The sequence below is a fragment of the Sapajus apella genome, unplaced genomic scaffold (assembly GCF_009761245.1).
Source record: "Sapajus apella isolate SASKATOON/1434 unplaced genomic scaffold, GSC_monkey_1.0 scaffold47, whole genome shotgun sequence".
In the NCBI taxonomy this organism is placed as follows: Eukaryota; Metazoa; Chordata; class Mammalia; order Primates; family Cebidae; genus Sapajus; species Sapajus apella.
This window is the reverse complement of record NW_022436987.1, coordinates 1,185,066-1,200,575: the sequence shown is the minus strand read 5'-3', so window position 1 is coordinate 1,200,575 and position 15,510 is coordinate 1,185,066. Positions and strand designations below refer to the sequence as shown.

At 34.4% G+C, this 15,510-nt stretch overlaps 1 protein-coding gene across 1 annotated transcript; it reads right to left on the bottom strand.

Annotated features, from left to right (window-relative positions):
• Positions 1-12,102: 12,102 nt before the first annotated feature.
• LOC116525326 (olfactory receptor 56B1) lies at positions 12,103-13,134 on the bottom strand. The gene has a single exon (XM_032241128.1). The coding sequence runs from the start codon at positions 13,069-13,071 to the stop codon at positions 12,103-12,105; it is 969 nt and encodes a 322-aa protein (XP_032097019.1). The 5' UTR covers positions 13,072-13,134.
• Between the last annotated feature and the right edge of the window lie 2,376 nt (positions 13,135-15,510).

Sequence of the window (15,510 nt, the reverse complement as noted above, 5' to 3'; positions counted from 1 at the left end):
ATAAAAATGTTAGAGTTATATGAGGTGTCATAGGAGCATCCGTGTGTCTAACCTAGCTTCAGGAGATGCCCCTAGAGAAAAGGACAGAGGCTCCCAGACCTGGAGCATGATTAGAATTCTGACAGGTCAAAATGGTAATAGTCTTCTCTTCTGTTGCTGTTTGTTATTTCCTACTCATATCACACTGACATTCTCAGCTTTGTGATAGGCAGGCCTCTATCTCTTTGGTGCTCCCTTTACCCACTCCCCTCAAATGTAGCTAATCCCTACACATTCTGCAAGCAAAACCATCATCAGGAGATCTCAAATGTCCTTTAAACATGATAGTGACCCATCCTTTAAATTATTTTAAGATAATGTAGCTTACCAACAGCCACGATTGGGGTAAGAAATTGGTTTGTTTAAATAATTATTCTCTTTAATTATATTTACCTCATGATATGAAAATCAATTTATATTTAGGAATTCTCCAAAATTCAGTAAAATCACTGATGTAAGGACAGTGTCTGGTAAATCATCCTCAGAGCTGAGCAAATCAAATCTTTCAGATACTCAATAAATGTCAATTTTAAAACAAATAAATGAATAATTGAAGAAGTGAATGAATCACCAGACACACTTTATTTTGAGAATTAATAAATTATAATCTAAATATTATTAGATTGGTGCAAACAGAACGGCGGTTTTTACAGTTAAAAGTAATGGCAAATCCACAATTACTTTTGCACCAACCGAATATTATTTAGAAAATATAAAATAAACCACTAGAAGAAAAAAAAGAAAGTTTTACTTAAGATTACTAGATAAGAGAAACAAAATAAGGAATCCCTCTCATGAAGTAGAAAAACAAAGAGAATGCAAAGTGGGAAGAAAAAAATAAGATAACGAAGGCAGAACAAATATATTGGTTTTGGAGATAAAAATAATTTAAACATCCCACCAAGTTGAAATAATCACAATTAATTTTTTTAAATTACATATGCAGTATAATACTTCATCAGAATGAAAACTATACACAGAGGTTTAAGATATATACAAACTTACCTTTTTTTAGGTAAACAGTACACCTACTTAGAGATGATGTATTAACAGTATAAAAAAGAATTCAAAGCAAAAACACTCAAGCTAAGATCACTTTGAGAAGGTAAAACGCTTAGCATTGTGTAAATGTAATTAATGGTAATTGTACCAAATTGTTGTTTTTCTAGGTTTGATAAGGTTTTTCTATAACACAAATAAGGAAAAACACTTAAATTCATATTCTCACTTTGTTAATTCTGAAGGACAGTGTTAATATGAGGACTTCTCAAAGTTACACTTATATTACATAGCAGCTTGTAAACTAATTTTTAATTTTCTAATTAAGGAAAGTGGATGATTCAAAAACTGAAATTTTAGCTTTGGAGTTTTAAGACGTGTTATTATTTTTTTAAAATAGCATAAAAGATAGTCTTTTCAATACATGAAATGTTTTTCCTTGAAAACAAAAATTACAAGATTCTGTCATTCAGACAGAATTTATAAACTATGAATGTATATTTTATATTTGTAGTCACCATTATATTTTTCAGATGTTTTACAATATATTATTAAGCAAAAATAACTAAAAATTAATGACAGTTGTGATAATTCATTTATAAAACTACCTTTTCAATAATTTATAAAAATTTAGTATAAACTATTCAATAGGGTCATGATTCTTTTTTGCCTCCATCTCACTTTAATGTGTTGAACGGTATCTTAAATGTGATGCTCAATACTTGTTTTGGGCTATATATCGCTTTGTAAATTGCAGTTCAGGATGCACTTTTGCAGCTTCTCCTGGAGTTAAAGTGACTATTTCAAGTAATGGAAAATACTATTTTTAATGTCTTCATGACTTACATGCAGAAAGAACAATAACCTGTGTGGAGAAAAATATACTTGTAGATCTATATTGAACCTGCACATATCCAAGTATTGTATTCATGGTTCTACTGAGTTTGAAACAAGTATCCATGTGTTAGAAGTAGGTAGAGAAATTAGGGGAAGCATAAATATTTCCTAAACCAAAAATAGAGCATCTTTTCTTCTGAGATTATATGCACATTTTTATCTAAATACTAGTTAAATATTTTATTAATATTTCCTATATTTTGTTGTTTTAGGTATAACTTTAGTCAGTAAAACCGGCTGTGTGCTTATACAGCAATTTAGATGCCATCTTCCACACACTTGCAAAGCTCTCCAAGAACTACATAGCTATCTAAGTATTATTAATAACTATAAACGTATGCAGTTTTCTTTCTAAAACAAATTTAAAATAGTTCCTGCACATCAACATTTAATTTGTTCTGCAAAGAAATTTGACTTCACTATGCTCTGGTGCGGTAAGAGTAATTGGACTGGTAATATTAATACATGTTACCTTCTATTTAACCTCATTCTTAAACTCTGCAGGCAACTTTTTTTTTTTTAATTCAACCCTCTCCAATCTAGTAAACCCACCTTCTCATATGAGGGTTGCTTGTTCCATGTAGATTAGATTTTGCTACTGCAAACAGATGAAACAAAAGTTATGTCTCAGTCTTTCCAGGAAATAACCAAAGAAAATTATACTATGATTTGGAGGAAGTAAAGGAAAGCAGGTAAAAAGCAAGGGTAATGGGTAAATATTCTCTAGGTAGTTTCTCATTTCTCCTTCTCATGGGAGTAATCCACACTTGACTTCCACCACTAGTGAAAAAGGATTCCTATTTAAATAGAGAAATACACATATAATAATCATCATAGTTTACACTAAATTTTAATGCTTGATTTTGGAAAATAAACTAAAATACAAAATTTAGCCAGGTCTGGTGGCAGGTGCCTGCAATCCCAGCTACTTGGGAGGCTGACAGGAGAATTGTTTGAACCTGGGAGGTGGAGGTTGCAGTAAGCTGAGATCGTGCCACTGCACTCCAGCCTGGGTGACAGAGTGAGACTTTGTCTCAAAAAAAACCTAAGCCTCACATAACACTTATTCCTTCCAACTATGTGAATGGAATCAATGACTGAGCTGGAAAAAATGATAAACAACTGAGATATACCCAAAGCCTCTCTTTACTTTATCTTAATGCCTATGGAAAATAAATCTTGTCACTATTCCCTCTTTTTTTTTGTATTTTTAATACCTTCATTTCTGAATAGCAAAACAGTGATCTGTAAATAATCTACTCCAGGTGTTAAGAATCTTGGTCAAGAAAAGAATCATAATCCTAGAATTAATATACATGCACAGCCACCAGCCTATAAATTCCTTTATGTCTGAACTATTGAACTGAGCCTTAAAGAGAAACATGTGTTATGTGTCCCAAGGGGATATTTCAGAATATCAGAGACACAGGTGCTGGTGTGAGAATCAAGTTAACCTCTATGGGAAGAGAAGAAAAAACAAAAACTTTCCATTCTCAGTGTCCAAATAATGATACATATATAAGCAAATAATCCCATACATGTGTGTTTGTGTGTTAGAGTGTGTTTATGAGTTGGTGAGAGAATGAAAATGAACACAAGTTATTTTAATAAAGACTAGGATTTGATGCTTACTGCAGATTAATGTTTTCTTCTTTTCCACTACCCTGTGGGAAAGATATCAAAAACACAGAAGTAGAGAATGTTTTGTTCATTCATAAACTGATAGATTGAAAAAATTTTGGTTGTATTAATGTATCATTTTACTTCTTTCAATTTATTTTTATTTAGAGCTTTCTGCTTTCCAAAGCAGGCTGGGAACTATGTGCACATGACCCCTGGTTCAAAAAGTTTACTTTTTCAATGAAATTTTTGATTTTCAAGTGAAAGAAATGAATTATAAATATTTTGGTGTTCTAAAATGTAATCAAAACTTTAAACTTATTACATTTATATATTAAATTAGGAAAACATTTGAGGAATATACAAACCTTGAAATAATCATCATTATTATACAATAATTTAAAAATAATTATTATTGCTAAAAAATAACTGATAATTTATATCCATTTTACAAAGATAAAAGTAATAACACATGCTGAGTAACTTGAAAAAACATAAAGGTGTCTATAAGGAAATTAAAAAGCATCCATAGTTCTAAAACTTAAAGTTATGATATAGATTTTACCTTAATTAAAATGATATATATGTATTGCTATGCATTAACCATATATGTTTTAACAAAAATCATGTTGTATTATAACATAAATGTTGCTATTTTAATTTGACATTATAAAATTAATCCATTTCAAAACAGAATTACTGTAGCTGATTAAAAATTCATGTTAGATGTGTATAATTTATGTACACAGCTTGATCTTATGAATGCAGATCCTTTCAAAACAAATGCTATAATAAATGAATGTGGGTATAAAATTTCCATGACATTTCTTACCTGACTTTTTTTTCAAAATAAATTTTTGTTGTATGTTAGGGTCCTCACTTATTTATAACAATAGTTATGTGCCAAGTTGATGAAATACTGTTGTCTAATTGTATTTAACAATGCTACCTCAGTAAGTACACCGTATTTTAAAACTTTATATTACTGGTTTTAAGGCATTGTATGGTAGTACTTGAAGTATTTTTCTTCATTTTTTTTTACAGAACTTGTTGAAGGTATTGAGTGATCTCATTAACAAGAATAAAATCTGGATTTGTTTAATGTTTCACATGTGATTGAGAAGAATAAATATTGTCTACAACTGGTGTGTAGGCTCAGTATATATTCACAAGAAATGCCCGATTTATTAGGCTTACTGATTTTTTTGTATTCCTTTCTAAACTGACATATAAGTTGTAGATGTTTTTCAGGTACAACACAATGTTTTGAAATATAAAATTATATTTATATATAAATATATATATGTATACACACATTATGGAAAAGTTAAATCAAACTAATCAACATATATGTTAACTCAGTTGTCATTGAAAATGAGTTAACTTGAAATCTCCCTTACTGTCCAAGAATAAACTACATTTCTTTCTTTCTTCATATATATATATAAAATTGCATTTTAGGTTTTGGGGCACATGTGGAAAACATTCAGGGTTGTTGCATAGGTACATACATGGCAATGTGGTTTGCTGCCTTTCTCCCCATCACCTATATCTGGCCTTTCTCCCCATGTTATCCCTCCCCAACTCCCCATCCCTCGCTGTCCCTTCCCTAGTTCCTCCCGACAGACCTCAGTGTGTGATGTTCCCCTCGCTGTGTCCATGTGTTCTCTTTGTTCAGCACCTGCCTATGACTGAGAACATACGGTGTTTGATTTTCTGTTCTTGTGTCAAAATAAACTACATTTCTATTACCTATAGATATGATGCTGTACAAGAAATTTCTTGAGCTAATTCTTTTTATATAACTACATTTTCATTTTATCTTATTTTATGTTATACATTTTTTTAGAGGGGAGGTCTCTCCATGTTACAAAGGCTGGTTGGCCTTGAACTCCTGGTCACAGCAATTCCTTCCCCTCCAAATCCCAAATAGCTGGAACTAATTTTGTAACCTTTGACCAGTGTATTTCCAACTCACTCTCTCACCATGAACTCAGCCTCCCCGCTAGCTGGGATTACAGGCTTGTACCACCATGACCCTCTATTTTTTGTTTTTTGCTTTTGTTTTTTGGTATTTTTATTAGAGATAGGTTTCACCATGTTGGCCAGGCTGGTCTCCAACTCCTAGCTTGAAGTGATCTTCCCACCTTGGCCTCCCAAAATGCTGGCATCATAGGCATGAGCCACAATGCCCAGCCTGTCTTACATTTTCTTTATCCAGTCATCCACTGATGGACATTGAGTTTGATTCCATATCTTTGCTATTGTGAATAGTGCTGAGATAATCATAAAAATGCAGATATGTTTTTATATAATAATTTATTTCCCTTATTACTGTGTATAATTACAGAGTAGTGGAATTGCATCAAATGGTGGTTCTAATTTTATTTATTTGAAAAATCTCCGTACTGTTTTCCATAAAGGTTTACTAATTTACATTCCCACCAACAGTATATAAGTTTTCTCCGTGACAAAATCTGTTGTTTATACATATTTTAACCATAGGCATTCTGACTGGTATAAGATGATATCTCATTGTGGTTTTAATTTGCATTTCTCAGATGATAAGCAGTGCTCAGTATTTTTTCATATGTTTTTTGGCCACTTGTACATTTTCTTTTGAAAAGCATCTGTTTGTGTCCTTTGCACTTTTGAATGGGGTTATTTGTGTTCCTGTTGAGGTGCTTGAGTTCCTTGTAGATGATGGATATTATTCCTTTGTTGGATGCATACCTTGCAAATATTTTCTGTCATTCTGTAGGCTGTCTGCTTACTCTGTTGATTGTTTCTTTTGCTTTGCAGAAGCTTTTTAGTTTAATTATGTCTCATTCGTCTATTTTTATTTTTGTTGCATTTGCTTTCACCAACTTACTCCTAAATTTGGATGCTTCTTATTTATTTCTTTTCTCTGATTGCTCAGAAAGACCTTCCAACATTATGTTGAATGGAAGTGGTGAACATGAGCATCTTTGGCTTGTTCCGGTTGCTAGGGGAAATTATTCCAACTTTTCCCCATTCAGTATGATGTGGACTGTTGGTTTGATGCATATGGCTTTTACTATTTTTGAAGTAAATTCCCTCAGTGCCTAATTTGTTAAGAGTTTTTATCATGAAGAGATGATGAATTTTGTCAAAAGCTTTTTTGACATATGTTAAAATGATCATATTTTTTTTAATTGTGTTATGCCCATATCCTAGGCCTCAGGAGCATATGGGCATGCATTTGATGAACCACCTTCGCATTTGTTGAACTACCTTTGCACCACTGGAATAAGACCCACATGATCGTGGTGTATTATCTTTTTAATGTCCTGTTGAATTTGGTTTGCTAGTATTTCACTGCAGATTTTTGTGTCTGAGCTCGTCATTTTCTTTTTTCTTGCATCCTTACCAGGCTTTGGTAACAGGGTGAAACAGGCATCATAGAACGAGTTAAGGAGGATTGCCTCCTCTTCAATTTTTTGAAACAGTGCCAGTAGGGTTATTACAAAATCTTCTTTATATGTCTGGTAGAATTTGATTGTGAATGTCTGATTCTAGGCATATTTTGTTAGAAGATTCAATTGCACCACTTGTTATTGGTCTGATCAGTATTTCTAATATTTCTTGATTGAATCTTAGGAGGTTGTATGTTAACCAGGATTTATCCATTTTTTCTAGATTTGCTAGTTTGTACCTGCAGAGATATTCATTATAGTCGTTAATAATCTCTCATATTTCTGTGGCATCATTTATCATGTCACTTTTATTAATTTTTGACTGGGTGTGTTCAAAGTTTCTCTTTTCCTTGGTTCATCTTGCTATCATCACTTAGGTTATTTAGATACTTGATGTTACTAATCTCTGTCTGCTTCAATGTGATTTTTAAAAATTTGCTGTCTTCTATTGGAGGATCAGTTTTATGGTTTTCGACATAATGTTACACACTACATTCAAAAGGCCAAGAAGCAATATAGATGCTTCTTGAATAACAATGCATTATGTCTCTAAAAACCGTCATAAATAGAAAATATTGTATATTGAAAATATGTAGAAAATTTCTAACCTACTGAACATCATAGTTTAGCCTAGCTTATGTTAAATATGCTGATAACACTTATATTAGCTTACAGTTGAATGAAATTATCTTAAGCAAAGGCTACTTTATAACAAAGTGTTGAATGGCTCATATAATTTGTTTAATGCAGTACATTGGACAATACAAATTGTCTTCATAATATCATGGTTGACTGGAAGCGCAGCTCACTGCCACTACTCTGCATCATGAAGGAGTACCTTATCACAGATTAATAGCCCAGAAAAATATTGAAATTCACCGTTTCAAATAAGGTTTTCACTGAGTATATATTGTTTTCACACCATGGTAAAATAATCTTAATTTGAACCATTGTAAGTCAGAGACTGTTTGTGTAATAATTACTTCTGATCATATACTCAGAGACCAGGGAATGACCAAGAGATGGATCATGAGAGAACAGACCTACTGAAAACCAGACTTCAGTTAGGACTTTGTTTATTACCTGCTCTCATCTACCCCTCATCTACCTCTCATCTCATTTTAACAAAGGAGGCTGCTTGTGGGATGCGTAATGATACTTTCGGTGTCCAGTTATCAATAGTATCAAAATGCCCAGATATTCTCTTATTTCCAGGAGTTGTCACCCAAATCAATGGCCAGAAATCTATTTCCAAAGAACAGGAACAATCATTAGATTATACAAATACTCCTTGACTTAAAATGGGATTACATTCTAACAAACTCATCATAAATTGAAAATATTATTAAGGTTAAATTCAGAAAATCAAACACCGCATGTTCTCACTCATAGGTGGGTATTGAAAAATGAGAACATGTGGACACAGAGAGGGGAGCATCACACACTGGGGGCGGGGGTTGAGGAGGGATAGTGAGAGGGAGGGTTGGGAGGAATAACGTGGAGAAAAATGTCAGGTATAGGTGATGGGGGGATGGAGGCACCAAACCACCTTGCCATGAATGTACCTATGCAACGATCTTGCATGATCTGCACATGTACCCCAGAATCTAAAGTACAATAAAAAATATATATTTTGTTAGAAAACGTTTCAAACATACAGAAAAGTATAAAGAATAATATAGTGAATATCCAAATACCTTCCACTAAGTTTTAAGAACTCTTAATATTTTGCCATATTTGAATTAGATATGTATTTTTAAGGAAATAAAACATTAAACACACACACACACACACACACAAATTCCAGTATGATTACAACATGAACAAACTGCAAGAAATACATAGTATGTCCTTGAAGAAGCCAGAGGGTTGAAAATTAAGGGAGCTTAATCAAGAAGATAAGATCATAAGACATAAGAATATAGAGAATAAGCAAGAATTTATTGACTTGGGAAAATTACTGTGGACACTGTATTGAATACCCTGTTCAGAATTCCTGGAGATGGGTCAGACTCACTGTGACAGTGAAATCTGGGACAATGAAACATGGGATGGAGATATCTGAATGGATGACCTTGAAGATGTATTTTGCAAACTATCTCACTCTTTTATTTATAACACGAGAGCTAACGCTATACTTATGCAGGAAGATAACAAAGAAGTTTCTCCCATACAAGACTATGGTTACTGCCCTCTCTCATCTGATAGGTTTATTGGGGTGGGGAAATGTTAAATGTAAAGGATAAGAAGGGAGGAAAAGATGAAGAGAATCTTTAGACCATGATGCAGTCTGACAACCAAGAAAAAGGAGAGAGAAGGAAAGATTGCCTAAGAAAAGCATTAGCCCCCAGTGCAGCTCTGAGAAAGTCTTAGCCAGGCCAGTTCAGCCTTCATGCAAAGTCTGACCATTAAAGGAGTTCCATTTCTGGCCAGAATGACCTAGCTCTCATCCTCTTGCTGTGTCTGGTCATTGTCTGGGAGCAGCCAAAGGAAGCATGAACTTTGTATGAAGGTGCGGATGCATCTAAAGGTGTAGAAGATAGAGGACATCAGTCAACAATGCTACTCATATCAGGTTCTCTTGAAGGGACTTGTGAAAGGTGCACATACATTTTTTTAAAGTTTTACTTTTTCTAGGCTGTAATATGTAAGTTATTCCTGCTGGAATAGCATGCCCTCTCTATAGAATTTCATCGAACTGCCCAGTTACCATGGTTTTTTTTTTTTTTTTTTTTTGAGTCAGAGTATCACTCTTTCACCTAGGTTGGAGCACAGTGGTGTGATCACAGCCCACTGCAGCCTCAAATTCCTGGGATCAAGCAGCCCTTCCACCTCAGCCTCCCAAGCATCTGGGACTATCAGCATGAACCATCATGTCTGCCTAAATTTATTTTTATTTATTCGGATTTTTTGTAGAGATAGGGTCTCACTATGTTGCCCAGGCTGGTCTCAGACTGCTGGTCGCAAGTGATCCTCCTACTTTGGCATCCCAAAGTGCTTGAATTACAAGTGTAAGCCACTGTGCCCAGCTGGTAATTCTTATTTAATATGAAGGCTATGTTCTTATAAGTCTATAGACAATGTCAAACATAAATTTTCTTAAATTATCTTAATGTTCTCAACTATATTGTTAGTAAAAAAAAAAAAAGTAGTCTTATGAGTACACAGGGCATAAAGTCTTTTCTCTTTATTAATTTTTAAATGAAAAAAATGGAAGTTTGTGGGAAAGCCCAGACTAATGATAAGGAGACATCACATTATTTTCATTTTACCTGAGAAATGACAGATTTTACTTTTTACATCTAACTGGAAGGGAAGTAGACATGATATAATGTATAATAGACTTTCTAGCAACTGGTATTCCTGCACCTAAAATTAATACTCATATTTCAAGGAATGTCCCAGCTATTTAATGACATAATCTGAGCATGTATTTAATGGAAAGGATCCTGGAAATGATTGAAATACAAGACAATAATAGATTAAGCCTTGTTTTCCCCATTCATTGTTTATGATTATTAAAACAAAACAAAAAACGAGAAAATTCTCAGAGTAGAAATTTCACAGGGAAAAAATTCTGTATCTACCTCCTGCCTACATTGTCTTTATATCTGATCATCGAAAGATTTTGCTAAGCTGCCTACATTCTTGTGTGAGTGTAGTAGGAGCAGTGGGTGAGTAGCTGCAGAAGAGATGCTGGTGATATAAGTAAAACCGGTGAGTCAGTCAGGGTCTCCAAAACGAAAAAAAAGTCACAGGCAAATGAGAGTTTGAAGATAATTTAATGAAGTTAGTATTGAGTGGTAGGTTGTTTCAGGAAACAAAAATGGATATTGAAAAAATAATGGATGCTGGGCACTCAGTGACTAGTATCAGGAAGCCTTTATCAGCCCCTTGGCCTGAAGAAGGAAGGGAAGACAAGCCTGTTACTGTATTTCCATAAGAGCTGTAGCTGTAGCAGATGGGTGAACAGGGAAAGGACATATCCAGTGAGAACCCTAATGTCAAAGCAGGCTGGGAGTAGAAGAATAAATAGGCCAAATGCTCTCTCTCCTCTTGAACTATGATCTCCTGTCATTGCATCGCATTAGCTCAATTCAACCGAACACCAAAAGACAAAGAGTTTGGGCTTATAATATGTGAAAGTCAGCCCTCCTGTTTACAGAGCAGTGTGCTCAAAGGGCGGAGTGCAAATCTGGAGAGGCAAATGGAACAAGCACCAGATTTTTCTAGCTAGATGAATCTTTTGGGTTCTAGGCAGAACTAGTCTGTCCAAGCTGAGTCATCTCATATTCTACCTAAATCCTCATCATAGTCTGACTTGGCTTTGTGGGAAATATTTCCTTTTCTAACTTCTGTATTCCATATTACTGGAGTAATGCTTGTTTAGGCAGACTGACTTTGCTCCCAAGTTACAGGTAACAATGTGCAAGCATGACTTGTAATTCATGCCCCAAAGACTCATTTCTCTGATTGAATGTATGTGTGTGTGTGATTATATTAATTTTTATTTTAGGAGAGAGATATAAATCATTAAGTTCTTTAAATCCAATTTGTTTGGTTTGGCAGATAGTTCTTCCATATTCTCAAATATATTTATGTATTTAGTTTTTGTCAATATTTTAGACTACTGTGATTTTTCTATCTTTTCTGAAGTTTTCACAATTATTTACATACCAATATTTAAAAAGAATCCCAAACGTATTTATTCACTTACTCCTCTATCCTCTTTGAAATTTCACTATCCAGTTTAGGAAAAGCTGAGGTTCATGTACATCATCGAGACGGTCTCTAGGATCCCATTTCTTTTTCTTCTTCTTTAATTGAGATAAAGTCTCACTCTGTTGTTCAAGTTGAAGTGCAGTGGCACGATCTTGGTTCACTGCAACCTCCGCCTCCTGGTTCAAGCGATTCTCCTGCCTCCACCTCCCAAGTAACTGGGACAATAGGCGTGCGCCACCATGCCCAGCTAATTTTTGTATTTTTAATAGAAACAGGGGTTTCACCATATTGGCCAGGCTGGTCTTGATCTCCTGACCGCGTGATCCACCCACCTCAGCCTTCCAAAGTGCTGACACTACAAGCGTGAGCCACTGCGCCCGGCCGGATCTTATCTCTTTTGTAAAGGCAAACACAACACCTTTTGAAAGCATGCTTTAAGTTCTTTGGTCTGAAATGCATAAACTATAGGGTTGAGAGAAGGGGGGATGATGTTGTGCAACACATTAAGTAGAACTGGAATCAAAGTAGCCTTCATCTCTGTCAGATGAGTTACTGAAATCACTACAACAACAGTGTAAAAGAAGAGAATGAGGGTGAGATGTGAGCTACAAGTGCTCAGGGCCTTGGCTGCAGCTTCAGCTGAGTTCAGTCTAAGTACAGAGTGCAGGATGAAAACATATGACAGTATGATAAGACTTAGATCACTCCCCATTCCAAGCCATGCCAGAACCAACTGGCAAATGCTGTTTGGCCTCCTATCATCACAAGCCAGACTTGTGACCCCAAGATTAGAGCACAGGCAGTGTTCAATTTCATTCCTGGAGCAATAATTACGCTGTGCTGCAAGCACAGGCACTGGGATGACAAATAAGCCATTTCTCAGCACCATGAACAGGGTAGCTTTTAAGATTAAGGAATTGGTGACAATGGATGGATAGCGAAGAGGGTGACAAATAGCCACGTATCTATCAAAAGCCATGCAGAGGAAGATACCAGACTCCATGCCCACAAATACATGAATGGCATAAATCTGAGCAAAGCACTCAGGGAGGCTAATGACCTTGGCTTCAAACCAGAAGATGGCCAGCATCTTAGGTACGATAGTAGTGGCCAGACCCATGTCCACCACAGACAGGATGCCAAGGAAAAGGTACATGGACTGCTGCAAAGAAGGGTTCTGCCAGATGATGATAAGGATGAAGGTGTTTGCAGCAAGTGCAGAGAGATACAGCAGTACCAGGGGCAGAGATAGCCAGTGTTGCCAGCTGTGAATGCCTGGAAATCCCAGCAGGATGAACTCCGAGACCTGGAATTTGGAGCTGTTGGAGACTCTAAGAGATGCAGACATATGATTCATGATTCAACATAAATTTCAACCCTCTATTTGTATTGTTCTCAGTTATCACAGGTGGGAACCACCACAGAAGTAAAATTGTAGTGTTTTTCTAAGCGTTTCTTCATCTCTTTAGAAATTATATAGCTTAAATGGATGCGCTTGTTTTCTTCATACTTGTCTCAGTGCTACTTGACTTGACTCAGAGGTTTAATAATTAATAATAACTAGATTTTTTAAATGAAGAATTATGGAAGATGAAATTTATAGCTGCATCATTCCAAGTTGATATAGATGTTCGCTAATGTCTTATGTAGCCTTCCAAAATTTTGATATCATGGACTTGTAAAGATTTGCAGAAATAAATCGTATTGCAGATTTGGGAATCGTTTTCTTTCATATTCTAGTTTGTATGCACTTCTGAGGAGGTTGTGCAAGAGTAGCTTAAAAGGACGTTAGTGATTATGGCTGAGTTTTTCCATGTGAGAAGTCGTATAATGAAGACATACCTTAGTCAGTTTTTTATAGTTGAATCTTAGAGAACCTATAAAAACATGTAAATACAGGATTTAGGTAAAACTAATAAGATGCTTTTAAAGATTACTGTGTTAACGACAGAATATTAATCAATTCTATTCATTTTGTTAGTGCTCTATACAGTGTTAACTACAGGTACAGCGTGTACAGCTGGTCTCTAGAACTTTGATCTCGTACAACTGAAACTTTCTAATTATTGAATAGTAATTTTAACTTATTTAATAAACAAGAATTATTTGTCCATAATGTTGAAGAAATTGCCATTCGATGCTTAAAAATCATGGTTAAAATTAGACTCATTATCTTTTCTAAAACTTTGTTGTTATCCACGTACTTTTTATCCTGTATGGTGGCTCAACCACACGAGCCTGAATCTAGAAAACTAATCTTCCCTTGGTGCAAATATTGCTTTCTTATACTGTTGATTTCTTTTCTTTACTTCATTCATATGCACTCTTTTATTTGTTTCAGTGTTCTTTCTGCAACCTGCCTGGAGCGAATGTTTCTCATTTTCCATACTTCTTTCTGCTAGCAGTCTGATCTTTCAAACGCTGGTATTCCTTTACTTAAAATAATTCATGGCTTCACATTTCCTTTCAAATATAATACTGTATTATGACAATCCTTTGTTATTATTATTATTTATTTATTACAATCCTTTATTTTGTATAAAACACTCTAAGATATAACTCAAACTGAAGTGAATATAATCTCTTGCTTTAAACTTCTTTGTATTCTACACCGCAGGTACATATAATACCTACTCTATGCTAAAATTAGTAATTTTTCAAGGCATTTTATTGCCAATATTTTTGCCATGGTGGAAGTTATTGCAGGCTTATAGGCAGGAAACAAAAACTGGAAAGCTATGTTCAAAGTTTAAAATGTTATTTTTAATTTTTTAAGTTATGGGTTTATTTTTGATATAATCATTGTTAAATACCAAAAAAAATCTGAAAAATAAAATTCTTTGTTTTATCACCAATTCTTACTAAAAACTAAATGTATTTCCTTTCAGATGTTTCTTATTGCCTGTATAAATAAACATATACTCCCAAATGATGGAATAAATCATCCTTCTTTAATGGTGAATGTAATTTGATAAAGAGTAAAAAATTGGAATGACTAAAAAGCACAAACAATAATGGAGATAAAGCTAGTTTTACTTTGAGCTTTTAGAGAATTCTGAAGGGGTTCATCACAACAGTTTTATCCTGGATGTATGGAAATATGTAACCCATTAGATGTACAAGGCCTGGCATTTTTATTTAATCCTCATTTATTACTTTAAATCTTAATATCACATAACCTTTTATCTTTGATGCTTTCTCTATTAAATTCTTTTTCTGATTGATACATATGTGACACAATTAAGAGAGCAGTATGTCTGAGCTCATAGAAAAAGAATTATTTTCTTTCACAATTATATTTTAGCATGACATAGAATATGATTCTGCTATATAAAACAGTTAATATATAAACCCTATTAACTTTGAAGATAATCTGGCAGTGTTGGTTTTGTTTTATTTTTATAGACAAGGTAACTTCCAGTGCACGATGTGAGCCCTAATATTTTCTAATTCTCATCTCAGCTTTTTTTGGAAAGGCCTTCCAGTCCTCTATATGCTATCAAAGCATACAGAAAGGTCAATCTCCTTTGCAGAATATTGCCAAAACAACATAATGTTTAGGATAAGCCATTGAACGCTCTGGAATTTAGCCAAAGTGACCATGAGAAGATTTTATTACTTACCATGCTATGAACAAAGATTCACAATCTGGGATCCTAGCAGTGGCAGAAGTTTTATGCTGGGCAAAGACAGAACTTTCTGAGAAAGATGCTTTAACACAAAATAAAAATGTGTTGTCAGCTAAGATATGGCACGGAAATGATAAACTTCTGAAATTTATGGACAGCAGTTAAGC